An 18596-nucleotide genomic window follows, 5' to 3' on the forward strand; every position below is an offset into this window, starting at 1 on the left:
ATTGGTCTCAGAGTGGACAGGGCATCGGGATTTTTCCTGCTTGCTCTGCAAATGTTTCAGGGATAAACCAACTCTGGCTCCATGTTGGAACTGTTTCTTTAATTTGCTCTCTGTTGCTTTTGTTATTATAATCACACATAATGGCCTGCCTCAGAGAATCCTGCCCCCTCTGCCTGACTGTTAAAATAAAGTGCCTTTGTTCAGAACCCTGTCCACCTGTAGATGGCAGGAAGGAAGAAACAAACACATCCCCTGCCTGAGGCTTGTCATTCTAGGAGATGTTTGCAAGACTAATGGCCTTTTTACTTTGTTTCCTCATCTCCCTCCACCTCTGATCTGTGAAAGAACCTGGCATCCAGACCTCATAAGATGGTTATTTTAAGACAATAGTATGCCATCTTCTCGGTCAGCTGGATCTCCAAATAAAGCTGTATTTCTTGCCTCAACACCTCGTCTCTGATTCATTGGCCTGTTGTGCAGTGAGCCGGGAGAACTTGGACTCGGGAACACAAAGACAACTTTGAGATAAGCCTTCGGGGCCCTTTCCATGGTTGTACTTGTTCCCAAGTGCCTCCCTTTGCAGAAATACTGGGGATGGTGTCCCCCTGGGAGCCCGGGACTGGCACCCGCTCCTTGGCCTCAGCTGAGACCCTGAGCCCTTGACCCTCTGGGCTGCCTCACACAAAGCCCTTCACCTCTGTTGGCCTCAGTTTCCCCTTCTGTCACCTGGACTGAGCAGTGTCTCTGAACTGTTTGGAGAGGTCAATGGCCCCTGTAAGAATTTTCAGAAGCGATGAGTCCTTTTTCCAGAACTAGGTCAGTGTTTGCCCAGCTGTATTCATGGCTGTAGAGGTGCCTGAATTAACCCTTTTAGTCTTCACCACCACCTCTCGAGGTCACTGCTTTTATTAGCCCATTTCATAGATGAGAAAACTAAGACACAAATAGGTAGAATAACCTGCCCAAGGTCCCACAGCCAGTAAATGGTGGGGCTGAGTTAGAACCTGAGCATCTCTGTGACCTTGGACAAGTGGCCTCATTGACCCAAGCCTCAGTTTTCTGAGAAAAGAGACCCTAATTAAACCCTAACCTGTAGATGAGTCAGGGGCACATGAGATTGGAAAGCACATAGTAGGTACTCATTAAAGAGAGTCCTCCTTTTTTTTTTTAATTGGACGATAATTGCTTTTCAATGTTGTGGTCTCTGCCGTACATCAACACTGTCGTTGGTTTGATATGCACACATATACTTGGTTTTGATGATCACAGGTGCTCAGCTACCCACCCACCCAGATATCTTGGCCTGTGGCTGGGGGAGTCAAGGTGGGCAGCAGTGGGAAACTCCCCAGCCCCAGAAGAAGCTCTGGTCTCCTCCATCTCAGTGGCTCCCTACCAATATCTAGTGGAAGGCGTAACTGTGTCTTGCTCAATTCTGCTTTCGATTTTGTTTCTCTCAAAAACCACACACAGAAGTTTCATTTTCATTTTCTCCAGAGACGGATCAGGCTGGCTGCCTAGGGCACCGTTTCCGGAGTGTGAACAGCTGACAGCTGTCCGGGTGAAGCTGGAGTGTCTTCACAGCTGCTAGAAGCACCAGCCTGGTCCACAAGAGCACACTCAGTCTTGACTGGATCCACCTTATGCAGGCCCCAGGATCAGAGCCCGCTGCTGACTCCAAGTCTCCCAGGCCTCCCGCAGCTGCTGCCAGCATGGCCGAGGTCCCTGCCGACCCGGGAGACACAGGTACTTTATTCCTTCTAAGGACTCATGGGAGTGCCCGAGTGGGACTTAACTTTTCTTCTGGTTCCTTTTCTTGGTTCAGATGGCAACCACGATAGGCTAATATTTGAAGGCACCACTGTAACAAGAAAGAGAGGGAGAGGGCATTGCATCAGGTTCAGAGCCTTGCTCTGCACCAGGCATCTCGCAAAACACCCTGTGTGCGTTTTGCAGGAACCCTCGAGCAAAGCCCACTGAGGTTCCCACCTCACTCCTGAGATCACAGGCGGCACAGGTGAAATGACTTAGGGGACCATGGCTGAGTCTGGGGCCTGAACACCCGTCTTCACTTTCATTTTGAAGAAGGACAGAAGTTGCTTTGCTAAGAGGGGGGAGGGCTTGATGTGGTTTTCCTCCTGCTGCTGTTCTTTCATTGAACAGCACACATGAAACTTAACTGATACTGAACAGAGCTGTTTTCTAGGGTCCCCGCTGAAAGCGTGTGGGCTGGGGCTGAGGTGCTTTTTGTCTGTCTTTGTTCTGTGATCAGTAACTATCCGAACCTCACCACGATCTGAAGTAGTCGTGAATATCACCATTTCAAAGATGGAGAAATGGAGACCCAGAGACGTCACACAGCTGGAAAGTGGCAGAGCTTTGGCTCAAACCCAGGAAAATATGCTGTGTTGGGGAGGGGGGTTAACTGGTGGTGGCCCAGGATCCCAGGCTGGTTGGTTCCCAGGTTCTTGTTGTACTTTCCCAAGGAGACATGTCAGGGGCACTGGGTAACTGAATTTAACTTGCTTCCCACCGGGTTTTCCCTTTAACTGACATATCGTTTACACGTCACCCCATTTTGCAATTTCTGATTCACCAGCCAGAAGACTCAGTGGGTGAGGCCAGCCCATCCTTCACGGCATGGACTCCATTTCCTCTTTGGGGTCAGGGGACTGCAGGAAGAGGAAGAGAGAGAGGCTCACGCAGGAGCAGGTTTCTCGAGAATCAAAACTCTTTTCAAGGCTAGGCAAAGCATCAGTAGGTTGGATGGGTATGACAGTTTCGGGGGAAGTGTTTAGAGAGTGAAGGGGTGGCTGACCCCTGGGGTTGTAATGCACATCACCTGCCCCCAGAAGGATGCAAACATTCCACCCACAAGAGCAAGCCACAGCGTCCAGCGCAGAGCTGGCAAACAGGTCATCCCCTAGTACTGCCCACTCAGAATCCAGGAAGAACCCAGAAGTCAAAGGGTTGGGCTGCTGCCCTGGAAGGGTAACTTGGTCTTCCCAAGAAAGACTCTGCTTTGCATTCCCACTGGGTTCTCAGGGGCAGACACTCTCTCTCAGCTCCATGCACTGCTGGCTCTGCGTGCACCAGTTCTCTCACTCCCCACAGGGCAGCTGGCTTGAGTTTATGGGAGCCTGTCTGGGAGGAGTAGGGGCCGTTTGGAAAGTTCCTCCTTGAGCCTCGAGGCATCCTGCTTAGGACCATTAACTCTGGCAGAGGGGAGGCGGAAACAGAGGCCTTGGAGAAGTGCCCATCCCCTGCTCAGGTCATCTGAGCAGACACCTACCCAGTAATGGGCACTCATTATTTCATCCAGTCCCTCCTCCATTCAAATGCTGTTAATATTTCCCGAGACCCTACTGGGTGCCTGGCCCATGGCTAGACACAGAACCACTACAGTGAACCTGGCAATCACAGCAGGGGATCCCTGGGGACACTCTGCAGGGGACCCACACTGTAGGACTAGCATCCCACCTGCTCAGGGCACTCAGGACAGCCTTCCAGCATTGGAGTCTGAGTGAGAACTGATACTGGACAGGTGCAAAGGGGGAAAGAGCACACCTGACAAAGGGAACGGCATGTGCAAAGGCCCAGGGGTGAGTGCAACAGAAAGGAATTCAAACAGGTTGGCACTTGAAGCGCAGTTGAGGGTGGGTAAAGATGAGGCTGGCAGAACCCGTTCTGCTGGCGAAGGGGAAAGTGGATGGGAGGGAACCTGGAGTTGGTGGAACTGCTGTCATGGAGGGGATGCTGACAAAGAGTGGCGAGTGGAGGCAGAGAAAAGGAGAAGAAGGGACGGAGAGAGTCTGGAGCAGTACCACCAGGACTCCATGTTTGGGCATCAGGGTGAAAGCTCCATTTCTGAACGCCTGCTGGGTTTCTGGCGGGGATGAACAGTGACATCGCCCCTGTGGATGGTGAGCCCGAGGACCAGATTCCACAGGGAGGGGTGGATGGGGGATGGAGAGCACCAGGAACAGGCCTCACTCTCCCTACTCCTCTGCTCCGCCCTTACCCTCCTGCATCCTGCCGCCTCCACTCTCCTCTGCTCTGCGGACACCTGAGAGCTGACTGTTCCCACCTGTCCTCCGTTGCTCACACAGGCGGGGGACACTCGGAAGGCCTGGCACCACCTCCTCTGGCCACCAGGCTGTTCGGCCCAGGTCATTTCTGAGCAGCCCATGCGCCCCTCCCTGAACAGAAACACTGATGGATGTCTACTTCGACCTCTGTTCCTCCCTCTGCCCTGGCCCACTCTGGGGGAGCCCGCTGGCCCAGGCTGGGTCGTGGGGATCTCAGTTCTGTCTCTGCCCCTGTCTCCCTCTCCCAGACCTTGAGCAGAGGATTCTGGAGGTGCTGAGGGATGCTGACTCCCCTGTGAAGACCACCCAACTGTTAAAGAAATGCCAAGTGCCCAGGAAGAGGCTCAACCAGGTCCTCCACAAGATGAAGGAGGAGTCAAAAGGAGTCATGCTTGCAGGCCCTGCGATGTGGTGCTTGGGCGATGGCGGGACCAAAGAAGTTGTTCCCGCAGAGCGGGGTAACCTGTCACCGCGGGTAGGGGAGGTTCAGGTGTGGGACCCAGCATGAGCAGTTCTGGCAGCGGCCAAGCCCAGGTTTGGACCTGGGTTCAAGTACAGGCTCTGCCCATGAGGGTGCATGCCATCTTCTCACTGCATCTTGATTTCTTTCTCTGGCCAATGGAGGTGAGAGGATTTGATGCAAAGGGCTAAGCCCATGCCAGCACATAGTAGGTGCTCAGCAAAACTTTAATAATGATGATTATGACAGTACCAATGATACAATAATAATCAAACAGCCTTAGCATCACACGAGATCCACTTCTTTGGTTCTGCAGCCCATGGACCTAAAGAGCTGACATGTCTCAAGTACTTACAAAAAGCTGTTGCAGGACCAGGGTTGGGGGAGGCGGGCTGAAAGCGAAAGTGTTAGTCGCTCAGTCGTGTCCGACTCTTTGCGACACCATGAACTGTAACCCACCAGGCTCCTCTGTCCATGGAATTCTAGAGTGGGTAGCTGTTCCCTTCTCGAGGGGATCTTCTCAACCTAGGGATTGAACCCAGGTCACCCAAATTTACAGTCTGAGCCATCAGGGAAGCCCAGAAGCGGGTGGGGCAGGATTTGAAGCTAAGTTCCTTTAACTCCAGAATCCAAGTTTGGAGATCCGTGTGCTGGGGCCTCTACAGAGGATTCTAGTAGAATCCATGTCCCCTCTCCCGTTCCTTCACCCCCTGACCGTCTTTCTTTCTCCAGCAGAGAGGACCCAGCAAGACGCAGTTGCAATTCCAAAGAAGCCTGGCTCTGAGCTCAGTGAACAGCGTAAGCATCCTGGTTTCATTCAGAGCCTGTTCCCTCTGCCCCCAGAATCTCACGGCCACTCAAGAAGCTACACGTGTTCAGGGACAACCACCCCACCCACTGAAAGGTCCCCACACTGCACACAGTATTCAGAGGCAAGGCTCTGTCTCTTGGGGAAAGAGGCTAAGTGATTGAGAAATCATTTGTCTGATGAATGGTTAACATTTGCTGTGCACCTAGGATGAGCAGGCACTGTTCGGAGCCCCTAATGAGAATTCCCAACCCCCAGAATGACCTCTGTGGTGCAGTGTTATTATTATGTCCATTTCACAGATAAGGAAAATAGGCACAGGGGCTGGTAAGCAGGGGAGCAGATCCAGCCTCCAGGGTCCTCTTTAACCACCGGCCTCCTGCCTCCCAGAGGAAAAGATCTACCAGTTTCTGGAAGCCCACGGGCCGCATAAAGCCCTGATGATCGCCAAGGCCCTGGGGATGAAGACAGCAAAGGAAGTCAACCCAGACTTGTATGCGATGAGGGACAAGCACCTCCTGGACTTTGACCAGAAATCAAACTCTTGGACAGTTTATCGATCAGGTAGGCCCTTACCCTGGATAGGGCAGAAGGCAGAGCTGTGAAGAGAAATTGTAACACTCAAGCCCTAGTCCTTGCTGGGCTGCTGCTAAGTACTCTGGCTGCCCCACCTTGTCAGAAGCTGGAGTCTTGCTGACCTGTCCCTGGCAGGGGATTCTAGGAGGGAGGTGCATGCTGGTGGGAGTAACCAGGGAGGGCTTCCGGGGGCGGGGGGGGGGGGTGTCCACCCCTGACTGTATCAGCCCTGGGACACAGGTCTCGGTCTAAGTTTGCTAACAGTTTTTTGTAAGCACTTTGCCCAACTTGGAGTTTTAAAGTTGCTGAAGGAGTCAGCTAGGCTGGGCTTACATACCCACAGATGGAATCCCAGAACTGACTTAGGCATTACAAACAGCAGGCCCAAGGCCTAGAGCCTCCAGTACTTTTAGGGGGTCACCAAATGCTCCAATTTCTCTTTAAATTGGAATACAAAAATGGATATCATAGTAAGAATGAAGTGCTAATAATGATTCCAGCAGAGATTATATTTGTCTTTATCCCAACACAGTCATAAAATGCAATTTTAAATACTTTTTATGGAGTTGGAGGCTCACAAAGACACAAGAGCCAAGAGCCCAAGAAGGTGGGAATGAGGCCCTTTGTGTGGAGCCCATGTGGAGCTGACACCCCGGCTTATGGCACCCAAGGGGGGCCTCAGCATCATAAATGCTGGATGTTAAACAGTGGTGATTACTCCAAATTCTTAAAAATGCCTTGTGAACCAAACAAAGCTTTTCGCATGGTTAGAAGCAGCCCATGGACAGCTCCCTAAAGGGAGAGAGGACCTTGAAAGCAGAGGTTAGGGCTGTGGTTTCCTTGCAGTGGGAGGAGGAACAGGGTGCAAACAGCGAGACAGAGGACACATGGGTAGGGTGGCCTGCAGGACAAAGTACAAGTTTACCTACAGCGTTTGGTAAACACTCCAGCTCCTGGGGCCCACCTGGGCCTACTGACTCAGAACCCCAGGGTGGGCCCCCAAGAATTCGTGTTTTAACCAGCCCCCCCCCCGCGCCCCGGGAGATTATGGTGCTGCGGGCTAGTATTTAGAACTTCCAGCTCCTTGAGAGGCACAAAGAGATTGAATGGAATATTATTTTGCCGAAGGTTCTAGAAATCAGTCCACCCCAGTTATTTACCAGCAAAATCCAGTCAACATGATCTGTCAGAAGGGACCAAACAGCCACATTTCCATCCAGCACTGTGAAGATATCCAGATTGGACATGGGAATGTCCTAGTGAGACAAATGGGCTCTGGGGAAAACGGTGAGTCCTCTGAGATGCCTAGGAGAGGGGACCTGTCCATCTGGGTGGGGTGAGAAGTGGGGCGACATTTCTCCAGGGAGAAAGGGCAGCTATCAGATTTCCAAAGTCCTTTCTGGCTTTCCCAAGAATGAGGCTGTCTCTCCTTTGCCTGGATCAAACCCCTCCTGCACTCCCTTTACTCTGCCATCTCTTGCTACATTTTTCACAAGAAACAACTTCATTCTTTCTCTCTCACTAAGATGTCACAAGGTGTCATTGTACCATTGTGTTTGTTCCAAGACACTATTTCTTCCCCCATGTTAACATTTCATAAACTGGGATCCCTCTTACTTGGTGCATCCTAGCTTTGATGAAATAACAGCAAGCAAACAAGTACCTACTCTGTGCCAGGCACTGTGGGGAGAGGGGACAGGGCCACCTCTCAGTCTGGCTACAGGACATGAGTGAAAGCATTGACCCCAAATTTGGGACACCCCTTGTGACCTCGAGAGATCCCTTCCCCACTCTGGGCCACAGTTTCCCTAACTGTGAAATGAGGAACTTTGTTCTAGAATCTAAATCAACCTTTCCCCACCTTCAGTCCTCTGAGCTCCACTTTCCATAATTTTGGCCGAGTCCCTGGCTGACTGTTTACTCAGTGTTGCTAAATGGTTTACCTTTTATTCTACTCAAATTCATTTTAAAGTAAACTTTTACAGCATTATTTTGAAAACCACAAAGGTCACCATGAAAATAAATGCTGAGGAAATAAAACAATGCTAGAGTCTCTGAGGGCTCTGTGTCAACACCAAGTTAACCCCCAAGGAGACTTTTTCCCAGTGGGCCCAAAGGGGTGAGAATGGCTAGGAAACAGAGGGTATGCTCAGTATTTAGGTTTTCAATGCCCCATTGACACCCCAGGCATCCAAGTTATAAAACCCTGGAAACCCACGCTAACTGTTCTGCCGATCCACCTGCTCTTCAATTCAGAGCCTGAAGTAGTCACTCCCAGTCTGCTGGTGTCCAGAAAGAATTCAGAATCCTGTCTCCTCTGTCTGGTTAGGATTTATCTGTGTGCGTGGTGGGGACGGGGTGGGAAGAGCGTTATCAGAGGGTGGGAGTTAAGGGTCATGTTTCCATGTCCTCTACCAGGCCCCACGGCTCCCTGCTACCTCTCTCCAACGGCTCCTGCTGATCCCTCAACTCGGGACTCCCTGGCTGGATCCTGGGGGCCCCAGGACATCCGGATGGAGAAGTCGGTGCTCAGGCGAGTTCAGATGGGACATGGCAATGAGATGAGACTTCACAGCAACCCCGCCAAGGGCTCTGCCCACAGCGCCTGTGACAGTCCCCCAGGTAACGGGACAGTGGGCTGCCATCCTGCCCCCACCCCACCTATCTGGCATCCTCGATACATGGGACTTGATTCCGTCCTTGTGGGGAGAGAGGCATGATGGGAAATTCTTTCCATCCCACCAGGAGGCTGTCCACAGAGTAGATCAAGGGGGTCTGGCAGAGTTAGCACTAGGGTTCCCATTCCTACTACTCACCTAGGAAACCTCGATGTCCTCATCTCTACAATGGGCAGGGATCATTTCCTGGGCCAGATGAAGCAGAGACAAAGGAGATGGCTGGACTGGAAAGGCATCTAAAGAGCCACCTAGGTGCTATTGACCAAAGGGCTGAGGTGATGTCCTCCCTGGCACTGGGCATCCAGAGACAGGCTGGGGGAGATGCAGCAGAGGGGCCTAGGAGAGGAGGAGCCCCAGGGATGCCAGGGCACAAGTTTCCAGAAGAGAAGAAACTGTGAGATCAAGGGAGGGTCATGGGGTCTGGCAGCAAGGGGTCTGCGGTGACCTGAGGGGATAGAAGGAGTGAGGGCAGTGGAAGGAGGTGAGACAGAGTGTGGACAGCTCTCTTCTGAAGTTTGGCAGGGGAGGCAGGAACAAGATGGCAGGGGCTGGGGACTGGGCCAGGGGCCACGTGAAGATTCTAACTGAAGATGGAGATGGTGTTCCAGAGCTGCCAGCAAGCAGGCAGCAGAGAGACAGGGATAGGGGTCCGCGGGGGCAGTTGTTGAGTCCCCGGGGAGGCACAGAGGACCAGGTTAGCGGGGATGGGCAGGAGAAGGAGGGGAACACAAGCTGGCAGACCCAGGGGCTGAGAGAGCTGGCAGCCCAGGCACGTGAAAGGAACATGCAGAGGTACCACATGAGGCCATGTGTCTGCCAATGACAGAGCACGGCATGGACCACTGCAGGGAGGTTCCAGGGGCGTGGTCAGCTGTGGAGGACCTGGGAGCCAGGTTGGAGGTGAGGCCTGCTGTCCAGCTGCTCACACCCCTTCCCCTCATCCCTTTCTATGACCAACCTGCAGCCTCCGTCTTGGGTACCAGCCCAGAAGCTTCCATCGAAATTCAAATCACTGAACCAGGATCTCAGTCCAAAGGTGTCACGTCCCAGAGAGTCCACATTCGCTCCTGCTTCCTCGAGGACACCACCGTCGGCAACAGCAACAGGATGATGGTCCACCCAGGGGCAGCTGATGTCGAGGGAGTCAAAAGGCCTGGGGAGCCAGGAGGGGACGCAGGTGAGCCTGGGGCAGGGTGGGGCCCCCGTGCTCTCTCTCTCATTCACTCAACAGTCATGAATCTCCTGTTTCCTGGAGTCTGGGAGGCAGGAGAGTCACGGCAGAAGTGGAGTCCACCTAACCCATCACTCCGCTGGGAGCCTCTGCTTCCCCATCTATAAGCTGAGGGTTAGAGGAGCCCATGGCCCCCGGGCTGTGGGGAGGATTGGATGCACTCCACTCACTGCTGCGACACCTGGACCAGACCAGTGACATGTTTGTGGGACCCGGTGCAACAAGAAAAAGCAAGGCTCCTTGTTCAAAACTTGGAAAGAATTTCAAGACAGACAGGAGAGCAGTAAGCCAAACACAGGCCCATCTGAAGGCCCTGTGTGTCCACCCAGGCCACATACCGTGAGGCTGGGCCGCCTTGGAACCTTCTGGAACATGATCCCTCCTCTATTCTTAGTCACCCAGCTCACTAATTCTTCCCCGCAAATAATGCTGTAGCCACCTTATGCTTCTCCCACGTCTTCAACTGTTAGGAAGAAATCATTCATTCATTCATTCATTCACCCACTTTGGCCCCACTCCTGCCCTCAAACCCTCCCCATCCCTGGAGATACAGCTAAGAGCACAAAGAGACAAATACACCCCATTCATGAGATCAGAGTCCAGTAGCGACTAGAGACTAGCCTTTTGAGACCAGCACTAAAAAGAACTATAAAATGGGAGTTGGCAGGTAGGCAGAGGTATGACCTAGTAGACATGCCTTAGCCAGGCTGACAGAGAAACTCAGGATGAGGTGGCATCTGCACCCAGGCCTGCAGGAAGGGAGGAACTGGACAAGCACAGATGTGGGAAGAGCACTGCAGGTAGAGGGAACAGCAAGTGCAAAGGCCGTGAGATGGGAACAAGGTCCAGAACCACACACATAAACCCACGGAGCAGAGGGATGTGATCCAAGGGGCAAGGCTGGGTCTCTCCCTGCTGGGAAGCCCAGTAAAAAGGTCTGGGTCTTATCTGAAGTGAGCTGGGGAAGCCTGGGGGCTGGAGCGGGGGGCAACATGATGTGGGGCACAATTTAAAAGTCTGACCAAAGATAATCTGGAATCAAAGGGGGCGGAGGAAGTGGGAGCACTAGTCTGGAGGAGAAAGGATGGGGCTTCAGAGATGGGGACATGAGGTCATCCACCCATGAAGCCTGCACCCCAGGCAGCGGCTTCAGCACCCGTGAACCAAGTCACCTTGGTTATTCAGTTGCTCGTGGGGCGGAGGCTGACATGTTCCTGGGGTCCCATCTCTTCCCCAGAGCCTCCCCACCAAGACGCACCATCCAGAAGCGAGGTCCCTCCTGTTGGCAGTCAGGCCGACCCCGTCAGCGCTGAGACGCTCATCTCAGAAGAGCTGGCAGCTATGACCCTTGAGAGGCATGACTCCGAAAGCACAGAAGACACCTGCTGAGTGATGGAACCGCAGAGCTGGTGTCCCCAGGAGGTGGGACTCAGAGCAAACAGCCCATGGGCAGACTCACACAGAAAGAGCCTGGGGGTGGGTGAGCTCTCTGTTGCCATAAATGTCACTTTTTACCTTCTCGCCTCCGGACACATAACCAGTGTGGGTCAGCATTTGGGCTGGACCCGGCGTGGAGTGAGGGCTGTGTCGAGGCAGTCCGAGTGCAGCTTGGAATAAAGTTTCCAGACCCAGAGTACTGCAGAAAGGAGTGAGTTTATTAAGAACAAAGAGTGGAGATAAAGTAGACTCTGCGAGTGCAGTGGGCCGACAACTGCCGACAGGCCAGGGAGAGCTGACAGTTTTTGTGGATTAATAACAGATTTTTATATCCTCAAGACAAAGAAAATTCCTGCTGGACGGTTTTCACCAGGTGATTGTTTGAGATGCTATAGGGTATTTACTGGGGTGGGCATCTTTGCCTAGCTGGGAGTCAGGAAACTTGTTAATGATGATCAGGGGGCTTTTCGCAAAGTTACCAAGGGGCTCAGTCAGCTTTGGAGGTGACCTTAGTTCTGGGCTCCGCTTCTGTGGCCTTGGGGACAGGACTCAACAGACAGGGCCTCTGGTGGCCAGGAGCAGCCTGCCAGGGGGCACCTTCCTGGGTCCACCGTACATCAGGACCACCCACTCTTTGCTCTTCATGTAAGACTTGACTTCCTCAAGGCCCATCGTGGCCCCCTGACGGTTTTACCAACTGACCTTTCTAGAACCTTCCCACCTTGACCTTGAAAGCTAGGGATGGGTCATTCCCTGATGTTACCAGAAAAGGGATGCCTGAGATCATCGACTCAATGGGCATGAGTTTGGGTAAACTCTGGGAGAGAGTGAAGGACAAGGAAACCTGACGTGCTGTGTCCATGGAGTTGCAAAGAGTCAGACATGACTGAGCAGCTAACAAGACAGATGAGAACCTCAGAAGGCAGCTGCATCTTCCCCAGCACCAGCCGGTGAACTCACTAGGCACAGAGGCCCTGTCTTTTCGCTCTTGAACCTCCAATAGATGCTAGACAGGCCCCGGCCTCCCACCACACTGACCACCACCTGAGTACCACACCCTCAGGCTGCAGAGACAGGAAGACCAAGCCCCCGCCCTCGGGAAGCAATTCACAGTCAGCAGGAGAGGCAGCCCGGGCCTGGGCAGTGAGTCCTGAGCAGGAATGACCATGTGGAATAAAGGGGTATAGAACAGGGTCCCAGACACCATCTGCAGGGCCAGGAGGTTTTGAAGGAGATAGCTCTGGAACTCATTCTTCAGCACCTGGCAGAAGGAGGGGATTGGAAAGGGAATGATGTTCTAGGCAAGGGCTCAGCCTGAGCAAAGACACGATGCTCAGAACAAGACGACTCACTCAGAGCAGCACAGCAGTGTGGGTGTTGCTGAAAAACCCAGTGCAAAGAAAACACAACTGGAAGATCAGCTGGAGAGGAATCTGGACTTGATGCTGAGCTCTGGACAAGCACCACTCCACCTGCACAAATATTCAGGGAGAACAAGGAAGCTGGCTTCATTACAAGGAAGGCAGGGTTTTATCTGGTGGACTGGAATGGCTGTGTCTACAAGGCGACAAAGTTACCTCGACCACCCCTGTGATCTGGGGCCCCAAAATCATTCCTGCCTGGGATAACCAGTTTGCAAACATGCCACCAGGATGTCAGGTGCATGAAATCAGGTTTGGCTCCTTGCTTCTGGCATTGTCTTCCCTCTGCGGTGAGCTGAAAACTAAGTGCTTGCCTCAAAGTTTGCCCGGCGTCTGTGGTTAACCAGGCCTGTATCTGCGGGTGATCAAAATCATCTCGGAGCTCAGCCTCAGCTCCCACCTGCAGCCCAAGCCAGAGCATTCAATTTTCCTGTGAGATTTCACCTCTCTGTGTGATTAATTTGTTGTAAACACGCTGACAAAGCATTGTTGGCAGTTAATTGGGGCTGGAGGTGAAGGTCAAAGCTGGTCTCTTCAGGAACGAAATTAACTAGCTACCATTAATACAAAGAATGATTAAGTCCATCTATCCCCCAGCCTTTTGCTCTCACTAGCTCATCCATTGCCCCAGCTTCTGCAATGATTCGTGTGTACTCAGAACTTGAAGCCTCTGGACTGGGATAGGGTGGGGATTGGGATGGGGAAGGAAGAATTTCCTACTTGAGTTAAAAGTAATTTTCCAAAATCACCATGACCTGCTCACAAACACAATTCTATTTTCCTTCTTTTTAAAAAATCTTTATTAGAGTATAGTCGATTTACAATGTCGTGTTAGTTTCTGCTGTACAGCAAAGTGAATCAGTTATACATAAACACGTATCCACTTTTTTTTAGATTATTTTCCCATATAGGCCACTAAAATATATTGAGTAGAGTTCCCTGTGCTATACCGTAGGTCCTTTTTAGTCATCTATTTTATGTATAGTGACATGTATATGTAAATCTCAGCCTTCCAATTCATTTCTTCCCCACCCTCCTTACTCCCTGGTAACCGTTAGCTTGTTTTCTACATTTGTGACTCTATTTCTATTTTGTGGATAAGTTCATTTGTTCCCTTCTTTTAGATCACAAGTGTAAGTGATGTTATATATTTGTCTTTTTCTGTCTTTCTTATTTCACTCAGTATGACAAACTCTAGGTCCATCCATGTTACTGCAAATGGCATTTTTTGCTGAGTAATATTCCATTGCATACATGGCTGAGTAATATTCCATTGTATATATGTACCACATCTTCTTTATCCATTCCTGTGTCAGTGGACATTTACGTTGCATCTAGGTCTTGGCTACTGTAAACAGTGCTGCAATGAACGTTAGGGAGCATGTATCCTTTGGAGCTTGTTTCTCTCCAGATATATGCCCAGGGGTGGGATCGTGGGGTCAAAAGGTAGCTCTAGTTTTAGTTTTGGAAGCAAATAGCAGTATATGTCGTGGTTGGAGCAGGGGTGGCTACCCACCTGGACACTTGGTTGTCTTGGGGCAGGGGGAGCAGGTCCCTGTTGCTGCTGTAACAAATTGCCACATGTGAGGGGTTTAAAACAACACAAACTCAGCATCTGGTCCTGGAGGCAGACTGGGTGAAAGTCATGGCGTGAGCAAAGCCGGTTCCTCCGGAGGTTCGGCAGAGAACCATTCTCTTGCCTTTCCCAGCTTCCAGGGGCACCTGCTCTCTTGGCTCATGGCCCCTCCCTCTATCCCCAAATTGAGCAGCATCACGTCTTCCATTCTCTCCCCTCCCTCCTCTTTCCGCCTCTTCTAAGAACCCTGTGATTACTCTGACCATCCATGGTAACCTCCCCTCAAGGTCCTTTATCACCTCCACACCCTGCGAGGATGAAATGGTATCATGCACAATGATTCTCCACTCTCAGAGCATCTAACAAATGCAGAGTCCCAGTCCACCCCGAATCGACTGATGACAGTCTCTGGGAAAGAGGCCTGGGCTGGGGTGTGTTTTTTAAAGCTCCTTTGTGATCCCAAGGAGCCCCTTGGGGGCTGAGATATCCCTGCCTGGCTCCAGTTGGACATACCCAGGACGCCAACAGACCACAGCTGTTAGGACCCCAGAACCCCCTCACCCAGCACCACCTTCTGGCTGGTGGCAGGAGAGCATCTAGAGGGAGAGGAACCCCAAGCCACATCCCAGCCAGATTCAGGATCCCAGGTCCCAGGTCCCAGCTGGCCCTCAGTCTGAGAGCTGGGTGTGGAGGATTCGGATTCAGCCTTTCACTGCTTTGGTTTGAGCGCCACCTGCTGGTCAGAGACAACTTGGCCACTTGCTGGCTGCAGCCCCCACCAGGCTGGGCTAGAGAACTTCCAGGGTCCTAGTCTGGGGTGGGATGGACTGGGACCATTCCCTCCCATTAAAGTGGCCAGACTTACATCTGGGGCTCTGCCTCGCACCCTAAACTTGTCCACAGATCCAAGATTAAGTCCCTGCACTGCCCTCCCTTCCCCCAGATACCAGCACCCCCAAATCAACAACCCAGTGCCCGCAAAAGCTGATTCTCTTTCCTCAAGAGGAATACCCCTACAAGCTTGGAGACCTCCCCGTGAGGAAGACCCCAGCCCAACTTCTGCAGGAATCCCAGGGACCTGGTCCATAGCATCACAGCCCTGAGTCCTGGTGTTTGTGGAACTCCTACTTGTACTAACTCACTTCATCCTTCCATCCAGCCTGTGAAGGAAGGGATTCTCATCCCATTTCACACAGTGGGAATACTGAGTCACAGAGAGGTTAAGCTACTTGCCCATGGTCACACATCCAGCATCCAATCCAGGGGACAAAGTAGGTGAAAACAACCCCTCGGGTTGTAAAAGAAAACCTTTGTACATAGAAGGCCCACATGCTTGGGCAATGCCTTGGTCTAGGAGGTGGGAGTGGCTCCTATCTTCCCCCTACCTGAGTGCTGTCAGGCCACCTGTCCTCAGGCAGGCCCACCACGCAGGTGAATGACCCCATGTCTCTGCAACAGTATGGGGCTGAAGAGAACAAGCTCAGGGCCACCCCGTTTCTAAGCTCAGCCACTCCCTTTCCTGCTGTGTGATCTTGGGCAGATGTCTAGTCTGTCTGTGCCTCAGATTCCATATGTGTGAAATGGGCTAATCATAGCTCTTCCTTCACAAGATGATTTGCAGGATGAAATCAGTGTCTGGCTCTTAGGAACCAGGACCCCCTGTGTCAGTGCTGTTGATAAGTGTGGCCCTCCCACACAGCCCCCTAAATGACCCACATCTCAGAGGCCGCCCCTTTCCATGTTGCTCCCCCCCAGGCCCCCATCCTCCTCCAAATCCTGGTATAGGCTCTGGTTTTAATCTGACATCAGTTTGGATAGGATGGTCAGAAGCCTCACCGTCCCTAGAGAGCCCCGTCAGGCCCAGCAGGCAGAAGCTTCACCCTCTGGGCTGTGACTCACCCTAAGTGGTCTGCCACCTCTGGCCTCAGCACCTCAACCCGCCAGTGTAGACACAGCTCAGTGCCCAGGGAAGAAGGGGTGCCCCTCCAGACAGGGAAGCCCCCTCCCACTGGCACGCGCACACACACACACACATACACGCCTCTGGGCAACATCACCTCCTCCTGCCTACTCAGGGGCAGCCAGGCCTGGGACCATCAGGGCTCATAGTCTTAGCAGAGGCTTGGCCCTGGAGATGCTGTGCAGTCTTTCTAAGCTTCAGGTTCCCCATCTGCAAAGCAGAGGGTTAACACATGCTCTGTGGCAGCGTCCAGTGTGCAGTGAGCCTTCCATGGACATCTGTGGACATGGCTGCTGTGATCCTGTGCCCACAGCTTCCCACATAGCCATGGCCACTGTGACAGCAAACGGCGAGCCTAAGCTGCTGTGACTTAATGCCATCTGCTGCTCAGGCCCGTCCTTGGAGGTATCCCGACCCCGTCTGCAGAGGACGAGAGCAGGCCAGACCTCGCCCCATAGCCTGTGAATCTGCATTTGAACACTGAGCTGTCCTTCCACACAGACGTCACCTGTTCAGTCCTCACACCAGCCCTAAGAAATGCACAAAGAGATTTTGCCCATTTCACAGATAAGGAAACTGAGGCCCAGGAAAGCAAGATCAAATCCAGGTCTGACTGGCCCCCATGGTGGGTCAGGACCCTCCAACTATAGGCAAAGCATGGGGCAGGTCGTGGGGTGACTCGTAGCTGACCCTAGGAGGCTGGGTGGGCCTGGTCCTCAGAGCCATGAGGAGTGTGTCCAAATGTGGATTTGTCAAAACTCCCTTCTCATCACAGAGCCGAGGGCTTTGAAGTTTCAATCTTCCTCAAGGGACGAGAAACTCTGGAAAACTCACTTTGCTCTAATAAATCCAACCTACAGTGCTCAGTCAGCCTGAATCACCCCCTGGCCACACCCAGAGGGCATGTGCAGCTCAGATTACATTGTGAAAGAAACTTCAGTGACACAGAAGGAGACCCCGCATCTCACGGTGTGTGGGGACAATCCCAGCAGGTCCCAGAGCTCCATGTAGAGGGTGATGCACTTTTTGGATAAAAAGTATCTGGATGCATGGGAAAGAGACAGAAGAAAGGCAGTGTATATGTGTACATGAAGAAAGGCTCTTCTTGGCTGAAACTCCAGGTGCTTGATTTCTTTCTGCTTTACCAGGGTCTTCGGCTTTACCTGCAGGGCGAGTGCATTAATTGGGTAACTATAAACATGCGCTTCCCAAGTGGCACTAGTGGTCAAGAATCTGCCTGCAATGCAGGAGACATAGGAAACGCAGGTTCAATTCCTGAGTTGGAAAGATCCCCTGGAGGAGGGCATGGCAACCTACTCCATTATTCTAGCCTGGAGAATCCCATGGACAAAGGAGCCTGGCCAGATACAGTCCATAGGGTCGCAAACAGTTGGACACGACTGAGGGTCTTACAGGATAGGAAACATCTGTCATAGGGCCTCCAGGGCCCCCTGACCCTGTGGGCCCTGACATGGGCCATGGCCAGGACTCTGACCACCAGGTGGCGCCTCTGTTCTTCTTTTGCAAATCAAGCCCAAGTTTGGAATTAATGGGGCAGTGGGGCAAGTGCTCATGGGATCCAATTTTCTGCCTCTAATGAGCCCAGGACACCGAGGATCGGGACTGGGTCCTGAAATCCGGAGCTTCAGACTCTACCACGTGGGTAGGGGGGTCTCTATGGACTCGCCACACCCAAGTCAGCAGTTCTTCCATAGAGCAAGGCGACCACCCTGCACATCTCTTCCCTCTGCCCAGAGGTGTATGTGTGCTCAAAGTGACCTTCAGGTGACCTTGTGTTCAGTCCCTGCAGGGACCCCAGCTGTCCTGGCCCCTTCCAAGCCCTCACTGACCCCCTCATTCTGGTCAGTGTCACACCCCGTGCACTTCTGAAGCCCCACCAACTCTTGTCTTCAGCTGCCTGTCTCTCTCTGCATCTCTATCTGATTTCCTCCCTCTGTCTCTGTCTCCCTCTCAGCATCCGCTCCTACCACATGAAATCTTACTGTCCAGCAAAGTCCAGGTGTCTGCATAGGCAGACTACCAGACCCCACCCCTGAGAAATCAGGCGAGCAGGTCTGGGTGGACCCTGGAATCAGCATTTCATGCTAATCTCATCAGCTGAGAACCCTCTATGGTGAGCTCGCTGTTGAAGATCCTTGCCAGCCTGGGGTGCGGATCTGACCTGGCCCTGCCGGCCCCTCGCCTTCCTCTCCTCCTCTGTCTCCTTCCCTGGCCCCAAATCGCACAGCCTTGAATTTACCCCAGACTTCCTGCCCCAGGGCCTTTGCACACACACACTCCCTCTAGCTTCCTGTCTCTGTGTCTTCCAACTGGCTCTCCTTCCAGGTCTCAGTTTGTCTGTGA

At 52.5% G+C, this 18596-nt stretch overlaps 1 protein-coding gene across 4 annotated transcripts; it reads left to right on the forward strand.

The window, feature by feature from the left end:
- Window positions 1-1560: 1560 nt before the first annotated feature.
- Window positions 1561-11471, forward strand: ZBP1 (Z-DNA binding protein 1). Of its 4 annotated transcripts, XM_081552954.1 has the most exons (9): window positions 1561-1743; window positions 4334-4543; window positions 5281-5343; window positions 5744-5917; window positions 6534-6536; window positions 7058-7216; window positions 8348-8551; window positions 9572-9784; window positions 11076-11471. In XM_081552954.1, the coding sequence occupies exons 1-9, from the start codon at window positions 1641-1643 to the stop codon at window positions 11225-11227; spliced, it is 1281 nt and encodes a 426-aa protein (XP_081409080.1). In that variant the 5' UTR covers window positions 1561-1640; the 3' UTR covers window positions 11228-11471. The 4 variants fall into 4 exon arrangements, with proteins under 4 accessions (XP_081409080.1, XP_081409078.1, XP_081409079.1 ...); XM_081552952.1 differs by lacking the exon at window positions 6534-6536 and having other exon boundaries at window positions 5278-5343; XM_081552953.1 differs by lacking the exon at window positions 6534-6536.
- The last annotated feature ends 7125 nt before the right edge of the window (window positions 11472-18596 follow it).

Source organism: Giraffa tippelskirchi, chromosome 13 (assembly GCF_054371585.1).
Source record: "Giraffa tippelskirchi isolate mGirTip1 chromosome 13, T2T-mGirTip1v1.2.pri, whole genome shotgun sequence".
NCBI lineage: Eukaryota > Metazoa > Chordata > Mammalia > Artiodactyla > Giraffidae > Giraffa > Giraffa tippelskirchi.